Source organism: Sapajus apella, unplaced genomic scaffold (genome assembly GCF_009761245.1).
Source record: "Sapajus apella isolate SASKATOON/1434 unplaced genomic scaffold, GSC_monkey_1.0 scaffold150, whole genome shotgun sequence".
Taxonomy (NCBI): Eukaryota; Metazoa; Chordata; class Mammalia; order Primates; family Cebidae; genus Sapajus; species Sapajus apella.
In genome coordinates, this window is record NW_022437090.1 from 13,590 (window position 1) to 34,453 (window position 20,864).

General features: G+C 48.1%; 1 protein-coding gene across 4 annotated transcripts; it reads right to left on the minus strand.

Moving 5' to 3' along the window:
* Positions 1–844: 844 nt before the first annotated feature.
* On the minus strand, positions 845–20,102 carry STMN4 (stathmin 4). 4 transcript variants are annotated; one of them, XM_032265341.1, is made up of 8 exons: positions 19,594–20,102; positions 9,135–9,225; positions 7,865–7,960; positions 7,157–7,237; positions 6,554–6,762; positions 5,445–5,636; positions 4,707–4,760; positions 845–2,436 (listed from the first exon to the last, which is right to left on the minus strand). In XM_032265341.1, the coding sequence occupies exons 2-7, from the start codon at positions 9,145–9,147 to the stop codon at positions 4,740–4,742; spliced, it is 612 nt and encodes a 203-aa protein (XP_032121232.1). In that variant the 5' UTR covers positions 9,148–9,225; positions 19,594–20,102; the 3' UTR covers positions 845–2,436; positions 4,707–4,739. The 4 variants fall into 4 exon arrangements, with proteins under 4 accessions (XP_032121232.1, XP_032121234.1, XP_032121231.1 ...); XM_032265343.1 differs by lacking the exon at positions 7,157–7,237; XM_032265340.1 differs by lacking the exon at positions 4,707–4,760.
* Between the last annotated feature and the right edge of the window lie 762 nt (positions 20,103–20,864).

Below are 20,864 nucleotides of genomic sequence, written 5' to 3' on the forward strand. Positions count from 1 at the left end.
TTGGGGAAATGGAGATGCCATGAGGTAAATCTGTGAAAGTAGACTCTTGAGGCCATCCATGCTCTTGTCTCTGTTTGTTGGGGAAAAAGCTGATTCTTGATGGAGAGGCCACAGCCTCTCTTACCACAGCAGCTTCTAAAGCCTCCGGGGCTGCAGCCTGGATGTCCTGGCTCTGTCTCCATGTTGATACCAAGGCAGTAACCTTCAAAGGGTTTTGACTGGCACCCTTCCATGAGAAACGCATTTTATGCTGTGACCAACACATACATATACAAAATATAAAACTGAAACACTATTTCCATGAAATAATGCTTCCATTATCGCCTATCATGCCTTCTACTGTTTTGTTTTTCTATTCTAGTCCATTTAAAAAAGAAAAGAGAGAAAGGTTGGGTGGGATCCACTAAGTTGATCGCAAGATCCAATGAGTCACCACTCACAGCTTGAGAAACCCTATTCTGGGACTCACATCCTAGTTTGGAGGTGTCAAGAAGCAGCACACTGCAATGGCTAAGAATATGGACTCTGAGAGCACATCACCCAATTCAAATCCCTGTTCCCCCATTTGCTACCCGTGTGATCTTGCCAAGTTACTTACCCTTTCTAGACCTCAGTTTTTTTGTCTACCAAATGGGATGATAAGAGTACCTACATCCTACAGGTGGTGTGAAGATAAGTGAGATGATATAGATGTAAAAGTCCAGAAAAGTGCAGAGCATCTAGTAAGTGCTGCCTAAGCTAGCTGCCACCACCATCATCACCAACATCATCATTATCATCATCATCATCTTTGATCCCTCCTGTTATCTTATTTTAAAATAAAACTAAATTACAGTACCACTGGTGAGCAGAAGAAAAAAGCTAGACCAAAGCTTTGTTTATTTGCAAAGCTGTACAAAACTGCAGTGTGCAGGGCAGAGTGGGAAGAGGCCCTGGGACCTGGGTAACACAGGCAGCCCCTGCACTCATATTTGTAGGGGAAGGGAGGAGGGGAGCTGCTTTTCCAGCCATAGTTCAGTGTCCTGGAGACCAAGACTGCTGCGTCTGGCTGCCTCCTTTGCCTTCTACTAGCAAATACTTTATTTCCTTGCTCGCATTTTCTAATTTACCTAGAATCTCAAACACCCAAAGCATGCAGGACTTCTATGGTTCGAATGTTGCTGTCTCCCCCACATTCACAGGTTGAACCCTAATCCTGACTCTATAGAATTAAGAGATAGGTCCTTAAAAGGTGAGGTCATGAGGACTCCACCCTCACAAATGGGATTTGTGCCTTAAAGAAGAGGCTTAAGGAAGCCCTTTTGCCCTTCCCTTTTGCCATGTGAGGACACAGCAAAAAGGCATCATCTTTGAAGCAGAGGAAAAGCCCTCACTAGACACTGAATCTGCTGGTGCCTTGATAATGGATTTCCCAGACTCCAAAACTGTGAGCAATCAATGTCTGTTATCAATTACCTAGTCTAAGGTATTTTGTTATAGCAGTCTGAACGGTTGTGACTAAGACACCTTCCTTCTTACAATGCATCTTTGGGACCGTATTAGGATGTCAGTTCATTGAAAGGAAGATTGAGTTTCTCTTCTCTTCAATTTAGTGCATGCTCTCCAATAAAGATTAGCCCACAGAGGGGATTTTAAAGAACAGAAGAGAAAATCTTTCAATTATATCAAAGGCTGGCATGATTCAACCCACCTCACCCAGACCCCAGATGCTCAAATGGCAAAATTAAGAAAGCAAAGGGCATCTGCCATCAGATGGATGAAAGCCAGATTTTGAGAACTTTTTAAATGACCCAAAGGACACATTCAGGAAATAAAGAATTGGACACTTGGAGTCAAGGTTTCATTGGTCATGATGATCAAAAAATGATGGTTCACACACACACACACAGACCTCATCCCACCTGCTGCAGGGCGGAAGCGACACCTCTGGTCCTCACACCCCCTCTGGCTGGGCCCTGCGGAGGGCCCTGCAGCCGCCGCCCCACCCAGGACTCTGTCCTTCACCCTGAAGTTCTACTGCCCTGGTCTCCATCTCCCTCAACACAGTGCCTGGAGGCTCCATGTCCAGGTAGAGATGTGAAAATCAGATCTGCGCCGGGCAGGACTGCAGCATCCTTGAGTTCTTCTACGTCTCTCTTTCCCAAACTCTCTCCTCTCCCCTCTCCCACCCCATCACTGTTACCCGGAAACAAATAGGATGGCTTCACTGGTCAATTCTTAACATGTACAAACACCAAAAGCAGAGGAAACGCCCCTTGGCCACCCCCCTCCCCCCAAACCCCAGTGCTGGGAGTGCAGCCGGCGGGCGAGGCTGCCTGGAACGTGGAGCTGCTGGAGCTGTCCGGCTGACCTGGCAACTTCTTTGGCCTCTGGGCTTTACCTGGAGGCCTCTTCCTTCAGCTCCTTGTTTTTCCGCACCTCCTCGGCGTGCTTGTCCTGAGAAGGAAGGGAGGGAAGAGGGCAGGTCACACAAGGCTGCCGGGGACAAAAAGGGAGGCCAAAGTGCAAGAGAACCAAAAGCAAAGAGTGGCCACCATGGGCAGTGAAGAGCGGTGTCTGCAAAGGCATCCTGAGAGGGGCAGAAGGTGGCAGGTGAGGCTGGCAGGAGGCCGGGGCGAGCCTACTGGTGTGGCCCTGGGAAGCTCAAGGGCTTGTGGGTCCCAACCTGTGGCAGGGGCCCACCTTACAGTGACCCTGGGCCCCCCTCCTAGCCTCTCCCTCCCTCACCTGGCTGTTCTGTGGTTTGGCTTAAATTGTATGGCTTGACTTCATATAAGGAACTGCTGGGGGGTAGTTTGTGCCAGAGGAGCAGGCAGAACAGACAGGCCTCACTGCAAGCATCTCCTACAAATCACATGCGCCTGCCTGCTGCTTCTAGTTCTCATCCATCTCCTTTGCTAGAATTGCCTTAACCCTGTTGGTGAAAGATGAGGACACTTTGATTTTACTTTGTTATTATTTAAACAAAAATAGAGATGGGGTCTTGCTATGTTGCTCAGGCTGGTCTCTAACTCTTGGCCTCAAATGATCCTCCCACCTCTGTCTCCCAAAGTTCTGGGATTACAGGTGTGAGCCACTGTGGCCAGGTGTGGACTCTTAAAGTACAAACCAACAGAAGAATTTTGAAAATGTTGCCCAACTCCAAAAAGTGGACTTTCTTACACCTATCGTAAGAGAACCTTCTTTTATTTCACAGGGTAGTGCAGCCAGAAGATGGTATCTGCCTTCCAAGGCCCATCTGCAGAAGTATCTTGGCTGGCCTCAGTTCTCTGATCTTTAAAGAAAAGGGCATAGACAGGCGGCTCTTACACCCCTCAGGTTCTGTGATGTTTAGTGTTCACCTGGTCACTGTGCATATTGCTGGGTTCTCTATTAGATGGTGACTTTCCTAGGGCAGTGACCACATCTTCCTCTTCTGGCTATTTCCCAGTTTCTACTATGGTGCCTTACACATGGCAAGCACTCAACAAATCTTGTCCCTCCCAGAGCCTGGCACTGTCACATCCAGATGACAGAATCAGCCCAGAGTAGACCCACTGAGGCAGCCCAGGTTTTCAGGATAAATTATAAACTACAAGTCGGTTCCTGCAGACACTCTAGAACTTTCCGTGGCCTAGGAGTTGTGTACACAGTCCAAAACTCTGGTACTTATCAACATGACCGAGGAAGCACCATCCCTAGACAGCCGGGGTCGGTGTTCTGGGAAACGATCCAAGTATGTTTATTTTTGAATTTTATACCAAGCGAGTCTGACACGTGGGGTCTGTGACCCACACAAACACTGACACAGCAGGCATTGTGGAAGGTGTCCATGGCCTGGTGCACAGGTGGACAGGGCAGAAAACATAAACCCAACTCTCACCCAACCTCCTGCCTCCACCAGTGGGTAAACGAAAGTAAGGACCAAGGTCCCAGAAGGATGCCAACCCCTCAAATGTCTGCTCTGACATCACACCTCTTTGAGTCTCCCCCACCTCCACAGCTATCACTCTGCTAAATGGACCTTTCCAATCTCTCTGCCTCTGAATCTACCGCCATACTTGGGTGAGCACACAGGGCAGAGCCCTAGGTTCTGCACTCCCTTTCCTTGGCCTCCAAAGACTCTCTTGATGACAAAAGGCTGGCAGGACAGTCACAGGCTGGTCTCCTTGAACCACTTGGTTTTGGAGCCAAAGAGCTGGCTGCTAGTCCTAGCTGCACTGCTTGTTGGTTTCATGACCTTGAGCAAGTCATTTGATCTTTGTGGACGTGTTTTTCTTATCTGCAAAATAAGCATAACACCTGTCCAGCTTGCTTCAGGAGCTTGTGAGGATAGTGGCCTGATGAAAGTGTTTTGCAGAGTCTCTCAAGTGCTATATCCTGGGTGGAGCCTCAGTGATTTCTTTTGGGTCTGGCTCAGGGCCATGCCCCCTCTTAGCCCAACCCCAGGTTTTTGTTAAGAGTTTGCTCCAAGTCATCCCTCCATAACTGGGGAAGCCTGAGGGCTGACCCAGATCACCTCCCTCCCATGTGACGCTTGGTGGAGGCCCTGCCGAGCCTTGCAGGCTGGTGCATCAGAGCACAGTGTCTGCTGCATGCTGGCCAGTTCCAGGGCCTACGCAACATTCAGACCCCTCGTGAAGAAACCAGATCTTTCTAGGACCTGTTGCCAAGGGCCTGAGATTCTAGGTGGATAGGCAGGAAGGCGCGGGGACCACGCTGCTCACCATGGGACGAGGCCACCGATCAGGTCCCGGGAGTCACCGCGCAGCAGGCGGTTCCTGGAAATAAAACACAGAGCTGGAGCTCTCCCAGGAGCTGCAGGAGAAACTGGGGCGGCCTTGAGACTCAGGAAATGAGGCCAGCGTGTTCTCAGCAGAACGGGCCGGTATTCTGCTGACACACAGAACCAACCCCGGCCTCATGGTTCTCCTATTTAGGTGACACTGTTTCATTTATTGACAAAATAATATTGGAAAGACCTGTGACTCACTGGGTCTGTGTCAAGGGGTTTAGAGAGAATCATGTTTCCTGCTCGATGGGAAACTCACTCATCATACCCGTGACTTAGAGCCAAGTGCTCAAGAAAGCATCCTTCCTTCCATCAAATCAGTCCACTCAATGATGAAGTTGGAATGTACAATTGCTTGTCTATCTCTACTCCTTTGTATCAGACAGGCTTCTTCTAGAAAATCAGATATATACTCTCCCTAAGACAATAAGGAATTTTAATTGTGTAGCTATGCAGAAAAGCCCCCAAGGAAACCCTGATTCTGGTTCGTTTCTTGCCTCTGACTTCCTGGATCATCCCTTCAGAATTCTCTAACGATTCTGCCAAAGAGAAAGATCCCGATTCCTGCCCGAGGCTGCTTCCTCCCTGAGATGATCAGTAGGTCCCCGCGTACTTGCTGCAGAAGGAAAACAGCATGACCCAGGAGCCTCCTCTCTAGCCAGGGACCACTAACCTTCTCTTGCAGCCGTTCCAACATGGCGGCGAGGTGGGCCTCCCGGTTCTCCTTGTTGGATTCCATCTTCTGGGCCAGTTTTTCCTTAGCCATCTTGATGAAGTTGTTGTTTTCCTCAATGGCTTTTTGGATCACCTCTCTCTCATGTTCCCGTTTCTCTGCTAGGTGCTTCAGGAGCTCTGCTTCCTGGTACTGGGGAAGCAAAAAGGCACAAGGTGGCCCTTCCCAGTGAGTGCACCAGGGTTAATTTCACCATCGTGGTTGCAAAGCTGCACACCCAGAACCTTCACCTCCCTGGGCCTTGTCCCCAGCCCATTAGCAGGAAGCAAAGACACTTTCTAAATTTTTCCACCCCTTCAGAGCCTTCCACATTCTTTGATTTTTTTTTTTTTACCAGACTTTTCCTAAATACCTTCAGGGCCCTTTTGCTCATTACCATTATTCATTCATTCATTCATTCAAAAACACTAAATGGTCTTATACTATGTACCAGGCACTGGTCTAACAGCTTGGGGACAAAACAAGTCTCATGGAGATGAACACATATAAATCACTAAAACCCAGACTAGTGTGGACGTATGCCCTAAGGTATAGACAGGATGCACTGAAGGAATTCAAGATAGGAGATTATTTTCTGCTTGAAAGATGAAAAAAAAATTTCACTTAGACGATGGCATCAGAATCAAGCCACGAGAATCCATAGGAGGCACAGAAGGCATCCGGGCCTGAGATGCCCCACACCGTGATCTTCTCTCCCTGCTCCAAGGAAGGAGCTCTTTCCTTCATTCCCTAGCCTTTCCCTAAATCCTTAGCATTTGTCAAAGTTTTATTTTTGCCACTGTGCATTATAAGGCTACCTGTTGAAGGAACGTAGTGCAGTGTCCTTTCCCCTTAACCAAACAGTGAGCTCCTAGAGGCCAGGGGCGTTTGGCTCTTTGTTTCCCTCAACAGTGCCTCATTCTCCACCACACACTTGGGAGATGCACCCTACATTTTGCAGATTAGTGATAAGCTTACCCCAGCTCAGGTCCACCACCTGTCTTCTCCACCTCCCACCTCCCTCCCCCTTTATGCTGAGAGGGAGGAAAGAAGGAAAGGACCACATTTACCTTCCTTCGCTCCTCAGCTGCTTCTAGTTTCTTCTGGATCTCTTCCAGGGATGGGTCTCGCCGCCTGGGCAGGGAGGCATTGAACTCGGGCACCCCATCAAAGGAGGGTGGTTTCAGGATGACTTCAAAGGACTGGCCTGAGGTGCATTTGTTCAGCTCAATGACTTCCATGTCCGAAATGACGCACCAGTTCAGGTCCACTGTGTCTGCTACAGAGGGCAGAGAAGGGGCTGCTCACGTCCTGAAGAATGCATGGGCACCCAGCAAGCACTCAGCGCATGCACACGGCAGTGGGAGAGCTGGGGCCCCTTGCAAGCTGGAGACTGGGGTCCAGCTCAGTCCTGCACCTGGGCACCTAAGGGCGATGGGCTCTGACATGCTGAAGGAGTTTGTAGCCACAGTGAGGCTTCAGCCCCCAAGAGTAGAGGCCCCAGGCAATGTGATTTCCTACGACACTGGCTGCTTTTGCCTTTGCTTCCCCCACGGCTGAGCTGCTCAATTTGTCCTCTGTGGTGACAGGCAGGGGTGTGTTGGCCCCCGCCCACCCCCGGCCGCTGCCATCTGACGCTCGGCCTGCGGACCCCTCCGCTGCCTCCCTCCTACCCTGCGCTCTTCTTTCTCTCCAGTCAGCACTGTCTTTCCGCTGGCTTTCATCCTTCCTCCTACACTGTCTCCCACACCAGCCTAGACAGAAAAAACAACCTCAGGTCATCCAAGCACGCCTGCTTCTTGGTGCCAGACCAAACCCATCCCTGCTTCTAACCAGGACATTAGGAGGTGACCTGGTCACCAAGCACCCGTGGTGAGGACATGGCCACCCAGTGCTCCCTACTGTTGTCTTGGGGCTGTCCCAGCTACAAGCCTCACACAGCACAGCCGTCACAAAGCCTCCTCTTCCTACCGCTGGACTCTCCCAGCATTCTCTGCCCTTCCCAGAGGAGACCTGTTGGCCTGGAAACTCACATCGTCTCATCTTCTCTGGTTATGTTCCCCATGGGCAGAATCTCTGTCTGGCTCACCTTTGCATCCCCCCCACCTCGATTTGTTGGACGCATGCACAGAGGTGACAATAAGATCAAGTGAACTCTGGGGAAGCCTGACGCAGACCTTCATGGGCTCTCCTAGTGTCCAGGCTGCACCGCTGCAGCTCAGACCCTCAGGCTCAGCTGCTGGGATTTCATCGGCTCTGGGAAGGAAACCGTGTTTTGGGAAGAGAGTTTCATTGAACTGGGGTCGGGGTGCAGGACCCATGAGAACAGGACACAGGGCCCCTTCCCTGCCCCTCACTTTCCTGGCTGAGCCTTCACTGACCTTCATATTTGTAAGACGACTTATTCAGGGGGTCAGCCAGGAAGCAGGAGCAGAACAAGGACACCAGCGGGAGCTCCTTCATCTTCTCTTTGTAGGCTGTGGAAACACCAGGCAGGTGAGGATGGCACCTCTCCCAGCCTCAGAAGCCAGTGTCCTGGTGGGTCTGGGGCTCTGAGCAGCCCAGGGTTCCACGAAGGCACTCAAACCACACAGACCCATGCCGAGGCTGGGCATCTGGGCCCTTTGCCCTGAGCAGCGTTGTTCAGGATGCCTGTGTGGGATTCGAACCCACTCCGGTCTCCTGTGGAAACCTGAGCCTTCCAGTGCACCAGATCCTTCTCCCCAGTATGTCTCCTCCCCTTCCAGACCATAAAGCAAATGCCCTCATGGAAAAGTCCCAAGCACCAGTGCTTCAGCTCTCTCTCTCCCAACATCTGCACCAGTACATTCCCTTTCTTTTGCTCCAGGATACAGGAGACCCACACTCCATTTTACTCCCAAGACTTGCCAGCGCTGGCCTGAAGAGTTAAGGAGCTGGATAGGAGGGGGCCATCCTCACCACCATCTCTCTGTTCTGCCCCTCATGAGGTCAGGCTGTGAGCCTTCTCTGACCTTTCTAACAGTGTGCAGAGCCAGGGGGTTGCTGGTGTCCCAGAAAGCCGAAGCATATCCCCGCCACCCTGTCTGTCTGTGTTTGGGATGTCAGGGGTCAGAGCTGCCCTGGCTCCTGACAGCCCCTCCTCCCACTGTCTTGGAGCCTGTGTGTCTGGTTGCTCAGGCTGCAGCCCTTAGCTGACCCCCAGCCCGGCGCTGGTGCTCCCCCATCCTCATTTCCTTGTAAAAATTTTTTGTTGAGATGAGGGTCTCAATATCTTGCCCAGGATGGACTCAAACTCCTGGGCTCAAGCGATCGTCGTGCCTCAGCCTCCTGATATCGGGGACTATAGGCAGAGGCCACTGCACCTGGCTTCCTTTTATAAATTTGAAACTACATGTAACTGCAAAAATAATATATAGTCATTATAAAAACTTTAAAAAATATAACACATATGCAGATGAGCAAAAGGAAGAAAATCTCAGCTGTGATGTACCCCCACCACTTGCTCAACTTGTCGCCTGTGGTGACAGGCAGTGGTGTGCCTCCTGTCACTGCCTGCCCCCACCCCGTGTGCTTTCTGCCCAAGGTGTGTTTCCCTGCTTCTGCGAGAACATGTTGGGTCGGGGCAGGGGGAATAGGCTATGCCCCATCACACATAATGTTTGTACCTACCAGCAAGGGTCATGTTTCTGGGATCTGGTGGCTGAATCTAGCTGAAAGTCACAGAGTGGGTCTGTCACCAGCTCAGGACACTGTCACCGGCCTGAGAAAAGGAAAGGGCAGGATTTTACCATCGATGGGTTAGACAGGTTATTCTCATAAGGAACATCTTTATACACTGGAGAGAGGATCTCGGGGGTACCTCATTTGCTCTTCCTCCAGGCCCTCTCCCCACCAACTGTCCCTGAGGGTCCCCCACCCAGACCTCCCTCTCACATCATGCTAAGCAAGCTCAGATTCCATGCACTCATGATACTTCCTAACTGGCTTTCCAGTCTCAAGCCCCCCGGTGCGTGCAAACTTGGGTTTCCCAAAAACATATAGGTCAAGGGGTGTTCATCTGTCTCCCTCCATAGCTAGGAACCTGGCCCAATTCAAAGGTTAGGGTGAGAGGCAAATCCTCTGACAGAATCAGCTGGGAGGCGTTCATAAAACAACTGTGTGTCCTGATCTTCTCCCCTCACGTGCCCCAGAACTCTTTGGGCCGCTTCTGATATGGGATGAGAGGGAATTGGGCATGGGTGTTAACAGGCCTTTTCAGATGCCTCTCACCTTCCCTTTCCCAAGATGACTGACCTAAGCTGTGCTTGGCCCTAGTTAAGAGAATCCGGGACACAGGAAAGAAAAGCATTAAGAAATCATATCTCGGCCGGGCGCGGTGGCTCAAGCCTGTAATCCCAGCACTTTGGGAGGCCGAGGCAGGTGGATCACGAGGTCAAGAGATCGAGACCATCCTGGCCAACATGGTGAAACCCCGTCTCTACTAAAAATACAAAAAATTAGCTGGGCATGGTGGTGCGTGCCTGTAATCCCAGCTACTCAGGAGGCTGAGGCAGGAGAATCGCCTGAACCCAGGAGGCGGAGGTTGCGGTGAGCCGAGATCGCGCCATTGCACTCCAGCCTGGGTAACAAGAGCGAAACTCCGTCTCAAAAAAAAAAAAAAAAAAACAGAAATCATATCTCATCACAGGGTCAGCACACCGCCAGAAATCAGCTTGCGGAATTGCTATGGGGCACAGAGATGGGGCTCCACACCCCCAGCATGAGCCAGGGAATCCAGGAGGGGTCCCTGGTGTTGGGTCCCAGGAGCTGGCAGGAGGGTATTCTCTAGGGAACATCACGGGCAAGGGTCAGGATGAGAAGACCGCTCAGTGTTCATGGAATCAAGTCGAGCTGGTTGACGCCAGATCAGAAAGTGGGAAGAGAGGACGACACAGGAGAGGCAGGGAAGGAGCAGATCTGGGTGGACGTGATGGGAGCCCATGAAGGCTACTACCAAGAGAATGAGGAGCAGTCAGCAGTGAGTGCCAGTCATCAGGACCATTTGATCCTTGGCACCCTCTGTGGTCACTGTGCCAGGAGAAGGTGGCAAAAGCCAGCAGATTCACCGCCCACATCGTCACCAGCCAAAAGACTCTGAGACCCACTTCGGGCGCCTTGCCTTTCTGTGCTGGCTGGGGACTGGCAGGAGGAGCGAACGGGAGCAGTCAACTCAGTTCTGGCTTTAGGGCTAGTCCACAGTGGGTCAAATACTAGCATCACCTCTCTTACTACCTCCGCTATTCTCTTTCTCCATCTTAATCCTGCGCTGAGCTGTGCAAATTAAATGAGAAAAGCCCATGGATAGCATCCAGCAGACGGGAAGCACTGAATAAATGTCAGTCTCCTTGGCCGTGTCTTTTGCATCAGGGCAGTACCAGGTGCCACACACCTGCTTCAGAGCCGTTACCTCTGGCCCCACAAGTGAGGACTGTTGCTTCCATGTACAGATGGGGAAACTGAGGCTCAGAGGGTTTCTGTGCCTGCTCAGGGTGATGCCACTAGGAAGTTAGATTGCCCCTTTGAACTGAGGTGCAGCTGGACTTAAAGTGCTTTGTTCTCCTCGTTCTTGTTGTTGTGCTTTGGAGCCAGAGGCCGCTGTCACATTGCAGCACAATGGGTCTTCTCTCTGCAGAGCTAAGCTGGTCCTGATGGTACCAGTGAGTCCCTGAACAGATAGGCAGGCCTGGTGCCTGCATGCGACTTCCCTGGTCATGAGACCCCCATCCCACAGTCTCTGCTTATGGCCAGGCTAACTGACAAGTCACTCGCAGAGTGAGTCAGCCATGCCAGAGAGTCCGTGGACTTTACCTGGGGAAAGGATCAGAAACAGAAGCCTGAATAGGTGGAGAGGAAGCAGAGAGGGATGCCTGAGAAAGAAGGCAGACTGAGGAGGAGGAGGCAGTTGGAGTCAGGGAATGTGCCCCCAGCCTGAGCCAGAAATGATGATAGGACCCTTTGCTCATGGAGCACCCGGCACCCACCACATGTTCCCAGTCAAATTTTGCATGAAGCTGGCCTAGGCTGACAAGACAGGCATCATCAGCTTTGCTTTCAGATGAAGAACCTGGGCTTCAGGGAAGTTAAGAGGCTTGCCTGAGGTCACACAGCTCTAAGGGCGCAGAGCTGAGTCTACTCCTCCGGGACGAGGGGACAGCCAACATGGTCACCAGGGCAGCTTTGAACGAGAAGACAGATATGCCAAAGGGAGGCCCCAGCAGGGCACTTTCATGCAACCCACACTCCCAGGCTTTCTGTAACGCAGCTTATGTCCAGGGGGCAGACAGAAGAGCACCAAGCTCTCAGACAACACATGGCCACCTGGGTGCATGCCTGACCTCTTAGTGACTCTGACTGCCAGCATGACAGCGTGAGCAAGGATTTTGTTGATCACTGTAAGAAATGCCCCGAGAATGCTTGCAGGATGTGTCAAATTCCATGTGGACTATTTTTGAGGGATATGCAGGTAATGCATGTCCCAGTGGCTTGAATAGAGTTGTCCCTGGCAAGGGTTTCAGAAGGCAAATCTAGGAACTCTGGCCAAGAATCAGGAAGAATACTTCCATGGGTGTGGGAGCAATGAATTCTGATTAAGGTCCTCTAACCACAAGCAGTACAAGAAGACGGTTCTTTAAGTCTGTGCCCTATTACCAGTCTTCTTAAAAATCCAGTTGAGGTTATGTATTTACCCAAAATTAGCTGCATAAGCTATGTAAATACCACATTTATTTGCTTTGGGATGGAATCATGTCAGCCCAGAACAGTGGCCCTGGTTATTTCATGCTGATCAAAAGGCTCTGATTGGCAGCCATGTGTCTTCTTTGGGTTTTAAATCAAAAGGAGATAAATTATTTTTTCATGAATGTGGTTTTCATTCTTTCTACAATATTTATTGAGCATTTAATTCTGTGCCAAGCCCTCTGCTAGATCCTAAAGTAACCACAGGAGTTTTTGTTGGTGGGAAAGTGAAACAGGCCCCTGGACGGGTATCTAGAGCCACTGGCGCCTTTGGATGCTCTGCAGATGCTCTGCAGGCCTCGGAATGGTCTTCTGCAATACTGTCAACCATGCCATAAATGGAGAAGTGGTGGGGAATTAGAGCGTGGACCAAGAATGAACCAGAGAGACATATGGAGGAAAACTGGGCAAAACAGAACAGCATGTGATTCACTGGCTCTGGGGGAAATGGCATTATTTAATCACCGCTCAGGCTCTTGCTTCCAAGAGCATCAAGAGGAAAAGATGATGGGGACCTGGACAAGGGCAGCTCCCAGAGGATGCCTAACAGGCTTAGGCTTCTAGGAAATAAGCACCTATGATAAAAGCAGAACTCTGCAGGCCTGAGTCCGAGGAGTCCTTCTTCGCACTAACAGCTACGGTGAGAGGCAAGTCAGAAAAGGAAAATTAAGCTGGAAAAGTGACAGCCCCAAATAATCCACAATGATGGGATTTTCTGGGTTATTTTTATTTCCAATTTAATATATGTAGAAGAGGCTGGGCATGGTAGCTCACACCTGTAATCCCAACGCTTTGGGAGGCTAAGGCAGGCAGATCACGAGACCAGCCTGGCCAACATGGTGAAACCCCATCTCTATTAAAAATACAAAAATTATCTGGGCATGGTGTTGGGTGCCTGTAGTCCCAGCCAGCTACCCAGGAGGCTGGGCAGGAGAATAGCTTGAACCTGGGAGGCGGAGGTTGCAGTGAGCCAAGATCACGCCACTGCATTTCAGCCTGGCTGACAGAGTGAGACTTTGTTTCTCCCTCTCTCTCTCCCTCTCTCTCTCTCTCCCTCTCTCTCTCTCTGTCTCTCTTGATATATAGAGAGAGGTAGATATATAGATAGATAGATAGATATGTATGTGTATGTGTGTGTATATGTATATGTGTATGTGTATATATATATGCAGAATATTCAGCATGACAGAAGTAAAGCTTCGGGGCATGGACTTCCATTCAGGGTTGCTGGAGAGCATATGAGCCATGTGACCCAGGTGCCATATGAGGTCCTGGGTCAAAAGCACATGAAAGTGTCAACACGTAAGGCAAGCCCTTTTCATCTTACTACCAGTAACAACAATGTAAACTGAATAGTGTATAGTGCTTTACAATTATATCTATAGGCAGATGTGCATCTTATAAATAATGCTTTAATTACAGACATATTCACATTATATTTTAGAAATTCTATATGACAGAAAAAAAAAAAAAGAAAAATCCCTGTAGTCTTGCTACTTTACGCTATTGGCATTTTCTTCTAGGCTTTTTTCCTCTCTATTATTTTTACATAATTGTAATCGGGGAATCTACATTAAAAACCTTTTTTTTAAGATAGAGATGCCGTCTCACTGTGTTGTCCAGGCTGGTCTCAAGCTCCTGCACTCAAGTGATCCTCTGGCCTCAGTCTCCCAAAGTGCTAGGATTATAGGCGTGAGCCACCACTCCCAGCCAGGGCATACACATTTTATCATTTCATTCCCCACACCAAATCCTGTACCCACTTAACAGATCATCAATTTAGGTAAGTGACTTAATTTGCCCAAAGTCATACAAGTAGAAAGTGATAAAGATGGGATTTGAATCGAAATCTCCTTATAACAAAGCCCATGCAATTTCTGATAAAGCTCCATGCTATGTCCTCATATCCAAAGCCACCCTAGATGTAAGTAAAATGGCTGATTGCTGGAGGCATGTGATTGTAAGGCCAGACAAATACCTTATGTTAGCCTCCCTTCTATGGGTGCATTCCATGCTTAAAATGTTCACCATTATATCTATCCTTTAGCTCAGGCATTGCCTCAGAGAGTCTCTTAAAATGCACCAAGCTTCTGGCCCCCATTCAACTACACTGAACGAAATTCCTTATCTTTTGCAATACAGCTCTTGTTTTCTTTACACTTTCATTCTCCAGTGCTTTGTGAACGTTGCATATTCCTTTTAATTTTAGCTTTATGTTAAATCTTTTATGTTTATATTTCACTACCTTAAGAATAAAAGAGTATCTAATGATTTTATTTGTGTGAGATGAGAGGTTTAGCAACAAACCTCTCTCTACAAACCTTCTGGTTTTGTCAGAATTATCTGGATTTTCAGTTCTGGACTACCATTACTGGATTCTTTCTTACATTATTCATTCAACAAATATTTGTTGAGGCTCCACTATGTACACTATGCAAGGCGCTAGGTATACAGTGATGTTCTTACAAACACATGCCCTAGCCTCAAGATATTTGGCATTTGCATTTAGCTTTATAACTATGCCAACTATAACTAGACAATGATTCTAAATTGTGGCGTTTTCTTTGTTCATGACCATCATTGATACCACGTGATTTTTTTTGTATTTGATTTCTTTAATTTGATAATTTTTTTTGATTAGCTAGAGTACTTCTTGGAAAAACTTCTGAAAAAAATAATTGTTTTTCAGAAAAGCTCATGGTATGTTTTTTGTCATTGTTGGTTTTGTTTTTTGTTTTTGGTTTTGTTTTGAGATGGAGTCTCCCTCTGTCACCCAGGCTGGAGTCCAGTGGTGCAATATCTCGGCTCACTGCAACCTCTGCCTCCCGGGTTCAAGCAATTAACCTGCCTCGGCCCCCTGAGGAGCTGGGATTACTGGCATGTGCCACCAGGCCCAGATAATTTTTGTATTTCCAGTAGAGTTGGAATTTCACCTTGTTGGCCAGGCTAGTCTTGAACTCCTGACTTCAAGGGATCTGTCCGCCTTGGCCTCCCAAGGTGTTGGGATTACAGGCGTGAGCTACCGTGCCCAGCCCATGGCATGCTTCTTAAGTCCTTCCTTAGGCATCTGGTTTATGGTAGATGCAGATGCTAGACAGCCCTGTCCAGGATCAATAGTTGAATTGTGTTTGTGTTGTGGGCAGACAGAGCCTGCCTGAAAGGTGCTATCCCCTATCCACTGCTTTCCACATACTCAGTGTGAACTTTTCTCCCTCTGGTCTGGCTGTCTATGCACAGACTCCCCACGTGGTCCACTGACACTCTACACTCTTTCCATCCTACCCAGCTGGGTCTTTCATCCAAGATCCACGCTCTACTCCTTTTTCTAGATTCACATTCTCCAGTTGGTTATCCAAACTCTAGAGTTGCCTAAAGCCCATCATGAAGCAGGCCAACCAGCCCCAGTTTCCCGCCCTTTCTGATCTGTTCTGTTCTCCTGCCTCCCACCATCCACCTCTGACAGCAGGACCCTTAGGGAGTGGACAAGCAGCTCTCAGTTTTAATTGATAGAAAAGGCCAGTGAACTTTGGGCTTCAGTGGGGAGGGATAGGTATGTCTCTGTGTGTGTAGGAAATGGAGTGGGAGCACTCACATGTGTGTGTAGGGGGTGGGGTGGGAGTGTTCAGATGTGGGGCTTCATGTGTGTGCATGCACATGTAGGTAGGAAGGGGGCAGGTGTATGTGCATTCATGTGTCTTCCTAGAGGGACTAGAGATGTAAAACTCTGAAAAGAAAAATGAAACAGTTTTTTAAATGGCAGAGAAGAATTTTTAGTATCCATCCCTCCCTAAAGAAAAACAGAAAAAGCAACCTTTTCCAGGCTGTCACATCTCTAAGTATAGCAAATGGTAATTTAATAAGCAAACCAAATTACACATGATGCATTATTTCTCAAGCTTAAAAAAAAAAAAAAAAAAAAAAAAAACGGTTTTGGCCAGGGGCGGTGGCTCATGCCGGCACTTTGAAAGGCCAAGGCCAGCAGATCACCTGAGGTCAGTAGTTCAAGACCAGCCTGGCCAACATGGTGAAACCCTGTCTCCACTAAAAATACCAAAAATTAGCCAGGCATAGTGGCAGGCACCTGTAATCCCAGCTACTTAGGAGGCTTAGACAGGAGAATCACTCAAACCTGGGAGGTGGAGGTTGCAGTGAGCCAAGATCATACCACTGCACTCTAGCCTGGGCAACAAGAGCAAAACTCCATTTCAAAAAAACCAAACAAAAGCAAACAAAAAAATGGTTTGGTTCTCTAAGTGACATTATAAAAATTACACTTTACATGTTGTATAATTCCCCAAAATTTCTGTTCCTCCCCCAACAAAAGCAGTTTCATTTCTCCCCATCTGTGTCTTCAAAAATCTCTGGGAATTGTGTGTTTCCAAATGAGAGTCTCCAGTTAAGTATGAAATAATATAAAGATATCAAAGGGAGCAGAGGAGACAATCTTAGGGGTTCTTGAAAAATTAAGCCTTTCTTTAATTATGATCTTAATAATTAAATATCTTATTGTTTAAAAGCAAGAACACAAAGGATCTGAATTTTTCCATTCCTTCTGTATAGTTGGTTTAATGTAGACACTAGCCTCCCTTCTTTATCTCTCTCTTATCTTTTTAATTTCTTTGCCCCTTGTTCCTTTTTTCTGTTCAACCACCTTATTCCCTGAACCTCAGCTTGTCAATCTTCGTTGCTCTATTTTAAAAGTCGTCAATCAGCCCACATCCCCCTACAGGAAAAATGGGGTTAAAATGGCCTAGTCCAATGAAAGAAGACAGCCACTTGGCCCTTGGGTTTCTTTTATTGAACCAAAGTGAATTCTAGCTATTAAGTATCCATCCAAGCAAAAATGCAAGACACTTCCACTGCCCCTCCACCTCTATTCGGCAACCTGACCAGTATGGACAATATTAGACCAAACTTCTCCATCTTTGATAGGTCCTTTAGAATGAAGTAACTCACTAAAGAAGGACAGCTTCCCATAAAAAACAATATTTGGATTTGATCGCAACTTAAAGGAACTTATTTTTTACCTGGGAATAGGGACACACAGCGTGCAACGTGGATGAACCTTGAGGAAGGTGAAATAAACCAATCACAAAAGACAAGTACTGTATGGTTCCATTATCTGAGGTACCTAGAGGAGTTAAATTTATGGAGACAGAATGTAGAATGAGGTTTTCCAGGGGCTGGAGCAAGGAGGAATGGGGAGTTAGTGTTTAATGGGTATGGAGTTTCAGTTTTGCAAGAGGAAAACAGTTCTGAAGATTGGATACGTAACAATGTGAATCTTAATACCACTGATGTGTACACTTAAAAACAGAATGGCCAATTTTATGTTATGTGTATTTACCACAATTAAATTTTTTTAAAAAGTTTGAATATCTATTAGTTTTCCATAGGCTTATAGACTTAGAATTAGGAGAGGTAATTAGAGATCACTTGGCCTAATGTTTCTCAAATGTTTTTGAGTGAAACTCACAAAAAGTGCTACATTTTATATCATGATTTGGTATGTATATGTCATGATATGGACAGATACAGATATATATGATTATGAATACAGACATATATGTACATTTGCACACACAAATATACACATAACTGATCCATAACTAAAGACAGCATAGGAAGCAATATTTATCCCACTATATGAGATGTGCTCTCATTTTTTCCTACTCTATCTTATTTCATTTTATTAAATAAATAAAATTAACAAAATTAACAAAATACCATTTACAATCCATAAATTGATTTCACAGTGTACTAATGGATCTAACCTAGACCAATCCCTAACATAATGTAAAAATCTTCTCCAAAGCCTCCCTGCTGGGTGGCCATCCAACTTCTGCTTTAATGCCTTCAGTGATGGGGAACTCACTCCCTACAGGGCAGCATGCTCTATGGTAGACTCATCTAGCGTTTGCAGATCCTGCTCACTCCAGAGCTTTTCCAGGAGTGGCCTGGGTGGAGCTGAGAATGCCGGGAGGGCTGGGACAAGCTGACAGGTGCTCCGTGGTTTCCAAGAGGGGTGAAAACACAGCTCCTAGCAATGAGCTGTGTTTTCACTGAATGAGCCGGGAGACTCTGGCTTCCTTCTATGGAGCTGCTGATCAGACCTTTTCCCCTCTGCCTTCTCACCGCTCCAGCACTATGATTATATCCTCATCTGAAGGATGATCTCATTCTCCTAGCACCCGCCTATGGGAGAGGTTTCCTCCCACTGACAGGCGAGGGGCTCAGCCTCAGGTTGAGACAGATTCTCCCACAGTCCCTCTCAACCTCCCACCCACCCCTCGAGCCTCAGCAGGCCACCTCTGGCCATCCCCACCTTGTATTCTCTTGGTCTTGATACAGGGGGTATACCTTCCCGGGGTATTCAGACAAGGATGCCTGAACATTCCTGACCTCTCCCTCCCACCCCCGTACATAAACACACACACACACACATTCACACACACACACACACACACACACATACACTCTCTCTCTCTCTCACACACACACACACAGCATCCTGGAGACTGGTCCATGTTCAGGACAAGACTCCACCACACCTGATTGTGTCTTCCTGGGAGAAATAAAACAAAGGCAGCACCGCCACGTGGGAACAGCTGGCCACTGGACATCAAAACCCTGGGTCCCAGGATAAGAAATGAATGATGCCTAAACTTCTGGCAAGGACGGTGGGCTGAATGAGGAGCGGGGCTGGCCAGGGCCCCAGTCAAGGACCAGGGCGTGGCAGTTCTGGGTGTCTGCAGTTTTCAGCTTTGAAGCCAGCCACCTCTGGCCAGGTAGGATCAGGCTGACCTCAGGGTGGGGCGGGGCAGGGAGGAGGTGATGATCTCATTGCATCCTTAGAACCAAGAGAAGAAAGTAACCCATGCATAAACAGAGGCGAAGGAAAAGATGGGTGATAAAAATGGGAATGGGAGACAAGAAAAGCTGTGTCTGAGGAAGAAAAGGTAAAAACACAGGAGAGCATCCCACTTGAAAGGGATCTTCAGGTCACAGCCAGCTGCAGGGGCAGTCAGGCTCCACACAAAACCTTTCTCCCTAAGCAACAAAACACTTTTATGCAGAAATAACTCACGATGGCATCTGACAATTCCCACTCATCCTGCCTCTCCTGAGCTCTGGAATAAAAATGACACCGGAGCCCACCCTCACCCCTTGGCTGAGCACCATTCTTTCTGCCTCACCCTATTTACCCCAAGATCTAACAAAGTTTAATTGATTGAGTAAAACCAAAGGCAATATAATAGGTGTTAGACCCCTTGCTTCTCCCCACTGTGGCTGCTGTCTTGTTTTTTCTTTTGCCTGAAAAGCCTCAAATTAGTTGCATTTTATTTTTACTTACGTGCAGTCCAGTTAGAAGCGAGCTGCTCTCTTCCTCACTCCCTCAATTAGTGGTACCCTGGGCTTCTCTCAACATCAGCACCACTGATCGCTCTCGCCATGACATCACCTCCAAGCTCTGTGATTGGCCAGCAGTGGGTTGCTTGGCAATTGGACAGTCTCCTCTGGTGGAGCAGGGATTGCCTGAGTGAGTAACTCTTAGCAGGCCAGGGAGTGGAAGATGATGTCAGACAAAGAGCCTGCTTTCTCTGCTGCCTGTGGAGCTGGAGAACCAGAGAGTGAGGGTGGAGAGGAAGAAAGGAAGAGGGAGTGGTACAGGAAAGGTTGGAGATAAGGCACAGCTTGTGAGCTGGGGGAATAATGAATGATTTCCAGAATCTTTAGGTCTTTTAAATCTGGGGGTGAGAGAATACGGAACCCAGGGAAGAAATAAAAAAGAACAGATGAACCCTAAAAATAGCTTCCTGGAGGGCTTGGTGCCTGTTTCCAGCCCCGTCAGAAGGGCTGGTGGGTTTGAACGATGACTCAGAAGGCGTGGGGTTGCGGGGGGGCTGCAAAAACCCCAGGCTTGGGAGCTGATAAGAGCCCTGCACTGGAGTCTCTAGAGAGTAAGGCTTCCCTCTGGCCACCTTTGCAAAGGTATCAGCCACATCTGTGCTGTGGTGTTTGACCAACACTAGTAGGTCCTCACTGCCCCTACCATCCAGCTCACCTGGGCATTCCAGAGGGAGCCACAGGTAGGAAGATGGAGGGGTCATTAAATGGTGATTCCTAAATATAGTGGATTTTTAAATTTTTTCAATAGGTTTTTGGGAAGCAGGTGGTGTTTGGTTACATGAATAAGTTCGTTAGTGGTGATTTCTGAGATGTTGGTGCACCCATCACCTGAGCAGTGTACACTGTCCCCAGTGTGTGTAGTCTTTTATCCCTCACTCTCCTCCCACTCTTTCCCCCAACTCCCCAAAGTCCATTGTATCATTCTGATGCCTTTGTATGCTCAGAGCTTGGCTCGCACTTATGAGTGATAACATACGATGTTTGGTTTTCCATTCCTGAGTTGCTTCACTGAGAAAAATGGTCTCCAATTCCATCCAGGTTGCTGCAAATGCCGGTATTTCATTCCTTTTTTTTCTTTGAGATGGGGTATTGCTCTGTCACCCAGAGTGAAGTGCAGTGGTGCTATCTCGGCTCACTGCAACCTCTGCCTCTCAGGTTCAAGCAATTATACTGCTTCAGCCTCCCGAGTAGCTGGGACTACAGGCGAGTACTACC